Genomic DNA, 7,757 nt, shown 5'->3' on the forward strand with positions numbered 1-7,757 from the left:
CCCCGAACATACTTAGTCGCTCTGGCCTTATCATTGTCAAATAAGTTCGGATAGTACCGCTCTAAGGTCCGAAATTTGGTAGTGTATTCTACGAGACTCATATTTCCCTGAAGAAGCTCTAGGAACTCTCGTTGCTTCTGATCACCAGCATGTTGGGGAAAATACGTCTCTAAAAATGCCCGCTTGAAATCTTCCCATGGAATAGTATCCACTCCGGCAAAGTGGATGGTTCGGGTTGTGTCCCACCACTTCTGTGCATCTTCCGTCAAGCGGTAGGTGCCGAAGTCTGTTTGCTTATTATCGGGAACAGACAAAACCCGAAAAGCTCATTCTGTCTCTGCAATCCAACTCTCGGCTAGTTCAGGATCAGCCTTGCCTGAGAAAGTGGGCGGGTTCAACTTCAAGAATTTCTCATAGGTGATTGTGCTGGTGTTATGTCTTTCACTTATGGTTACAGCTAACTCCGCCTGGTGGCGCATTTGGGTGTCCATTGTCTTAGCCAGATTACCGAGTGTTTCCATCATGAAACCCCTTTGTTCCTGTCATTCGTTTGCGTTGCTCGAACTAGCTTGGGATCGGCGATACATCTAATGATCATTTCAATACACCCAGTTTTACTATCTTTGAATTGTAGCGTTCCTAAAATTATTACATGTATATATCTATGCTTATACATGAGAGCAAAGTAATTATCATGAGTAACGAAATAAAAATTTAAAATTTATACTTACAGAGCGCTTGCAGGGTGTGGCATGACCATGTTCCTTGATTTATTGTTCTCAGGCTCTGATACCATAACTGTAACGCCCCGAAAATTTAACCCAGATTTTTGAGGATTTTTTTTTTAAAACGGAACTAATAATTCTAAGGTTAAACATTTCAAAACGATACAGGAAGGTAAAAGCAAACCACACCATTTATTTTTATTTCAACAATAATAGAATCCAACATCAGAGTTTTTCACATTATGAGTCTCAAAACAAAGATTCCAATCTGACAAAAAGTAGGACCGCCAGGGAACAAGTAGATCAAGTCTTGGTCAGCACCTCATCCTGCGTCGCTTATAGAACTACTCTTTGCCTGAAAATGATAAAAATGATAGGAATTGGACTACCACGTCTAAGTAGAAGAAACTGTACTCTTAATGCAGGTATATCATGAATCTAGTAGGTGATGTAGTGATTGTGTGTAAATTTTTATCCTATTAAGAATCGCACAAAGAAGACTATGTAATCGCAGTAACAAACATATATCTAAGCAGACAAACAGATAATGCAATAGTTATAATTATGCAATTAAAGCATATTCTGCCACAATAATAACAGTCATGCACAACATTCATGTAGCAATCACAATATGGATTTGATTTCCTCATATCTACACATTTCAGGATTTCATTTCATCACAAGCTCAGAACATGTTGGAAAAATATAACACGTCACCTTAGAACTCCATTCACTGTGATACCTAAAATGTTCTAATTGATGTTTATCTTTTCTTATCCCGCGGGTACACACGGGCCGAGGCAACCATCACAGAAGAGGACGTTCGGGGGTATATTATTCAAAGTTGTTTTATTAACCCAAACATTCTAACTGTGACTGAAATCCCAAGGGAGCAGCTAGTGACCGAGAGAAACTCCTAAAGGCCAAAACCAAAACAGGATGCATCCCTAACTTCTGCAGAAGAACAAAGAGCTACCACCTAGGACATATTGGTAGTCCGGGTCCCCCAACTCCGAGGACTGGGACCAACGAGTCGCTTTACGTTCGAACAAAAACACATGTCCCCGAAGTTTTGTACCACCTACCCTCTCCAAGGTAAGCCCGAAACTGAGTGGGTTAATTTTTTCATTTAATTTATTTCCCGAAGTACAGAGCATTTTTCCCAACTTCCTTCTACTACCACAACAGTAGAATTCTCAACCTTAGTCAATTTACCCAGGGTATAGAACCGTCCCAATCCTTTGTCATATTGATTACATAACTCACCCAAAGTGCTCTGATGCCTTTAAACTGATCAGGCACTCAACCTTTAATATTAAGTTTTCAATAATTTTATTTCCATAGCACACAAGCTAATAGTTCAAGTGCCCGTATCGGGTATTCAACCCATATTGCACATTAAGCAGGGTTCCCAACAACTCCAGACATTTACTTATTCCAACCCTGAACTGGACATGTCTTCACCGATATTTATTTACATGTTGGTCACTAACCAAGGTTAAACATAATAAGTATGAACTATGGCATAATCATAACCCTTGTATGCACTTGACATAATGTAACTCGCAACTAGGAACAATCACATACATGTTGCAGAAAAATAAGCACACAGTCTGAGCTTAGATAATACCTGAGCAGTATACCCATGCAATGTGCCTGCTAGCACAGAGATAAAATCCTGCTTGATTACACTAGCGCACGGGGATAGATTTTAACCTTCATCCCTACCTCCATCTCCATTTCATGCCCTTCATCCCCGGTCCAAATAGGGCAAGGCGGGGTGAGACCCCGTTGTCCCCTGGTCCACTGCCATCCCTAAGCATACCCAAACCCTTTAGGGTTTGGTCCAAATTATGTTCAGGTAAATCCGATCCGTTGACACTCCACGGACCCATTAAATTACTCAATTCTCGATGAAGCTTTTCCTTGATCATAAAAAAAAAGACATTGGGTCCATGAACCATGACCTCCCCCAGCCATGTCAAGCACAAGCCAAATGGGTCCATGGGCACCCTGAAACTAACCAAGGGACAGAAGACACGTGATTTTTGTGCAATTTTTTATTAAAAACAATATTTAAGGGGACGCGACACGGAACATGTTGAAGTGTCCCTGTGACATACAAGCAAATTTTTTTCGTTGAGTTCTCTTTTGACTGGAGAAGATTTGAATGGAGGAATTCAAAAACGGCAAAACCACGAGCTGATTGGGTAGCCCAAATCAGAGGCGCCGTTGAATGATTGAATCCATTCACGTAAAGCAATCTCCCCAAATGCCCAAACCAATGAAAACAAATCCAAGCGGTATTTCCTATTGCCTACTCCCCAAGAAAGAAGCCGATATTTTTCTCTTTCTAGTGTCTATCAGAGAGAGAAAGAGACCCACTTGTGTTGAACTATAAATACCCATAAGCACCAAAGCTTTGTCTATCGAATCAATTCGGCTGTTTCGGTAAAGGCGGTGTTTTCTTTGTTTTCTTTCTCATTCGATCTCTCTGTTGGGTGTTTTTCATTTGGGTGTTGAAGAGAAATGGCTACCGCTGGTCAGGTCATCAAATGCAAAGGTAGGGAGTGCTTCTCTGAAATTTGAATGATCCGTCTTTTTCCACTTGGTGGGTTTTGTGGGACGTGATGTAATCTTTGTTGGGGTCTGCGCTCTGTCTGGTTTCCCACTTTTTGTGCTTTTGAGAGATCGGAGAGAAGCGAAGAAACAAAGGAATTTTTTGCGTATTCTTTGGGTGGGTGTTGAGGAAAATGATGTAGTTTTTGTTGGTTTGGTGTTTTGGGTTCTCATCTTTCTGTGGGATTTGAGATTAAAAGGAAAAAAACATGGATTTTTTTTTTATAGTGGGTGTGACGTGGAAGCTGAAAAACAATTTGGGTTTTATTAAATGAGGTTTTTGAGGGGGGAGATCACGTAAATGAGGTTTTTGGAGGAGGAAATGAAGAGATCTTTGTAGTTTCTGCACCTACCTTCTGTTTTTAACTTTTTCGAATTTATCTAATCTCTTGTTTGTGTTTGCGGGTGTTGGTGGGTAGCTGCTGTTGCATGGGAGGCAGGCAAGCCTTTGGTGATTGAAGAGGTTGAGGTAGCTCCACCTCAGGCTTTGGAAGTCAGGGTCAAGATCCTCTACACCGCTCTCTGCCATACTGATGTCTTTTTCTGGGAAGCAAAGGTAGTTTTCATCATCATCTTCTTCTTTATGTCTAAGTCTTTATCTTCTTTTTTAGTATTAGATTTAAAAGTAAATGATGGATGCATTGTTCTTGTTTTATGAAGATCGGTGGTAACTAATAGTATTCTTCAATACTGGTTCCTTTGACTTATGTACTTTTTTATTTCTGCAATGCAGGGGCAGACACCCTTGTTCCCTAGAATATTTGGTCATGAAGCTGGAGGGTGAGTTGTTTTCTTGTTTTTTTTATATTTGATATTTTTTATTTGTTGACGCCATGATGTACTGTGCATGATATCATGGTTGTTTTTTATTTTTTGTATATTATTACTGTAATTTTCTAGGAGAAATCAAAATTTTCTAAAATGCTCTTTTGGATATGCGTATGATCCTTTTCTTCTTCCCTGCATTTTGTGGCTCCTTTCTTGATGAATGTGTTCATAATTCAAATTGATCTGTCATATAAATCTCTCCCCCAATTCGTTTCATTTCGCCATAAGCGATTCTCCTGATCCAGACTTTCCCTTAAAGTTCTTAGTTTCTGTTTAAACTGTTTATTGATTGAAGGAGCTTCATAGAGTAATTTGTTTTAATTGCACGTTTACCGTTATCATTCTCTCTTCCTTCGTCATTCTTTTTTTTTCCTTCTTTTATTACCCTTAAAACTTGATTTGTAATTTGGCAGGATTGTTGAGAGTGTTGGTGAAGGTGTGACAGAACTTAAGCCTGGTGATCATGTGCTCCCTGTCTTCACTGGGGAATGCGGCGAATGCCCTCATTGCAAATCAGAAGAGAGCAACATGTGTGATCTTCTCAGGATCAACACAGACAGGGGAGTGATGCTTGCTGATGGAAAATCAAGGTTCTCCATTAAAGGTCAACCCATATACCACTTTGTGGGTACCTCCACTTTTAGTGAATACACAGTTGTGCATGTGGGTTGTCTTGCCAAGGTTAACCCAGAAGCTCCTCTTGACAAAATTTGTGTCCTCAGCTGTGGAATTTCGACAGGTAACAAAATCGCTTCGCTGCTTTTTCCGGACATCCTCTGATTTTTTTTTCTTTATTTTGTTTAAACATAGTGGTTTTCTTAAAGTAATTTCTATCGTGATTAATAATTAATTGAACCATGTTTTCAGGATTCGGTGCTACTGTGAATGTTGCTAAACCAAAGAAGGGTCAAACTGTAGCTGTTTTTGGATTGGGTGCTGTAGGCCTTGCTGTAAGTTTTTTCCCTTTTCTACTTTGATAGCTTTTGGCCGTTTCATTGTTCTGCTGTGAAATATGTATTTGTTTAGTTTATTCTGATGGAATGTCCTTGTGATGCATCTTGCTAGGCCGCTGAGGGTGCAAGAGTTTCTGGTGCTTCAAGGATTATTGGAGTTGATTTGAATCCTGACAGATTTGAAGAAGGTAAGCAACAATGGCATTGTGATGGTTCAGTTTCTGTGATTTCACATGTAGCTTACTGACCCTTTTCTGTTTTTCTTTTATTTCAGCAAAGAAGTTTGGTTGCACAGAGTTTGTGAACCCAAAAGACTATGACAGACCTGTTCAAGAGGTTTCTTTCTAGAAACTCCAGTTCTTTTACATGCTCTTTTCCATTATTCTTCCTCTCTCTGGTGTGAATGTACTTGTTTTAACAAATCTATAACTAGCCCATATGTGTACTTGTTTTAGCTCATGGATGCACTTTTTTAAGCTTGGCAGAGTAACTGTGAATGCTGACTAATTGAATTACTGGTCCCTTGTTAGGTACTAGCTGAGATGACAAACGGTGGTGTTGATAGGGCGGTTGAGTGCACCGGACACATTGATGCCATGATCTCTGCCTTTGAATGTGTTCATGATGTAAGTAACTGTCATATTAATTGTTGCCTACCTGATCCTCAATTCAAAAAGGAATTATGATGCTTTGTCTTCAGTAAAGTTGTAATTTCTTAAAAGTTACTATTTGATAATTAGACTTCTTGGAAAATCCTGCTATGCCAAGATCTTCATGGGCAAGGGATCTATACAAAAAAAAATAAAATTCTAGAATGTCTATCTCCACCTCCATTTAAAACATAATCTGTAACATCTGTACTTACGAAAAGCTTATTTCCTGCCTTTGTTTGACATGTTCTGATTGGGTGATCTGGAAACTATAAGTTGCCTGTGTTTTTGCTCCATTAGTGGCTTGATCTTCTACAACAAAACTCTTGTCACAGGGGTGGGGTGTGGCCGTCCTGGTTGGTGTTCCTCGCAAAGATGCAGTGTTCAAGACGCACCCAATGAACTTTTTGAACGAGAAAACTCTAAAGGGAACATTCTATGGCAACTACAAGCCGCGCACCGATCTCCCCAAGGTTGTGGAACTATACATGAAGAAGGTAAGCTCCTTCCCTGTTCCACTATAAGAAACAGTATGGGTGGCTATTCATTTCTTCACACGCAGACATGCGAATTCCTTACACTGGTTTGTATCCAAAATCATGGCTGCAGGGGCTTGAGTTGGAGAAGTTCATCACTCACCATGTCTCGTTTGCGGATATCAACAAGTCCTTTGATTTGATGCTTAGTGGTCAAGGCATTCGCTGCATCATCAGCATGGAGAATTAAGCATGCATGACTGGAGTATTGCAATTGAAGATATAAATAAAAGTAGGGAATGCATTTGTGTTGCTGTGATGCACCCGAATAGGTGGCCTTTTTTCGCTTGACTACTGGTTCGCGTTTTGTGTCTTTTTTTTAAAGGAGTCGAGTTTTGTATTTGTTTGGGCTGTTTTCTTAAGTTCTATTTGTCCTTTATTCTGTGTGGCCAGAACAGGACATTGCTGTGAACTTGTAGTTGTAACGTTTTGTTCATATTATGCATTCCCCAATTTTTTGGCTTTCCATATATGAGAGAGAGAGAGAGAGAGAGATTGGATGGTGACTCTGCACAGTTCAGAGTACAAGTGGATCCAACCCAGGCTCTACTATGTAATTTAAGAGCCAAATACACATCAGATATAACCTTCTAAAATCGAATTTGATGCCCCTGAAAAAGATATCGCTTTTTTCCGTCCAGATCACCCACCATGTTGAAAACAATCGTACCTGCCATAATAATCTTCATTTTTTTTTGTAAAATCATGAGACAAAGCCGGTCCCGAATAACAGAACTTGAACGAGTTTGAACAGACAGTGCACCCCAAGTTTGAAAAAATAGGTCTAGAACTATCGGGCAAAACCAAAATAGGTAAGTTGTGTCCTCTATTGCCTTCTCATAAAGAACACACATGCTGGGAAATTGAAGCTAAGCTTAATTTGGGTTTGAACACGATCCAAAATCACTAGCGACGTCAAAGCTTTTGCCCTCGGATCGGGCTGTTTATCTCATATACAATCAATGGAAAACCAGCTCATCCTGAATGGCAACAAGGAATGGTAAACTTGCTTAATGAAAAACCTATCTGCGCTCGTTATGGTCCAGTGAAGCTACGGGCGGTCATGACCAGACTTAAGATCCCTGTCATTGAATGAGCGAAGTGTCTTACGCCATTTCAACCAGAGAGATGAATGATACATTGAACTGGGCGTTGAAAGAAAGGAGTCAGGTAGACTTTTATATTTTTGCCTAACAAACATAGCTCAAGGAGATGGAGATGTGGAAGCGACCTAAGCCTACTTCAAGACTAATGCCCTTTTTTTTCAGAGCTGGAATCTCCAAGCCGCCTCGCTGTCTCGGGAGAACGATCGTCTCCTTCAACGAGATGAACATGTGGTCACTTGAGTTACATGGATGTGCTCCAGTGGCCCTGAGAGAGAGAGAGAGAGAGAGAGATCCCACTCTTAGACATGAACACGTGGTCACTTTGAGTTACATGGATGTG

General features: G+C 40.2%; 1 protein-coding gene across 1 annotated transcript; it reads left to right on the forward strand.

Moving 5' to 3' along the window:
- Positions 1–2,929: 2,929 nt before the first annotated feature.
- Positions 2,930–6,779, forward strand: LOC149817271 (alcohol dehydrogenase 1-like). The gene is made up of 10 exons (XM_089987637.1): positions 2,930–3,288; positions 3,764–3,900; positions 4,078–4,124; positions 4,586–4,911; positions 5,040–5,122; positions 5,238–5,313; positions 5,400–5,461; positions 5,656–5,751; positions 6,111–6,272; positions 6,385–6,779. Exons 1-10 carry the CDS (start codon positions 3,255–3,257, stop codon positions 6,499–6,501), a joined length of 1,140 nt encoding a protein of 379 aa, XP_089843763.1. The 5' UTR covers positions 2,930–3,254; the 3' UTR covers positions 6,502–6,779.
- Positions 6,780–7,757: the final 978 nt, after the last annotated feature.

The sequence above is a fragment of the Nuphar pumila genome, chromosome 14 (assembly GCF_984573655.1).
Source record: "Nuphar pumila chromosome 14, dmNupPumi1.hap1.1, whole genome shotgun sequence".
In the NCBI taxonomy this organism is placed as follows: Eukaryota; Viridiplantae; Streptophyta; class Magnoliopsida; order Nymphaeales; family Nymphaeaceae; genus Nuphar; species Nuphar pumila.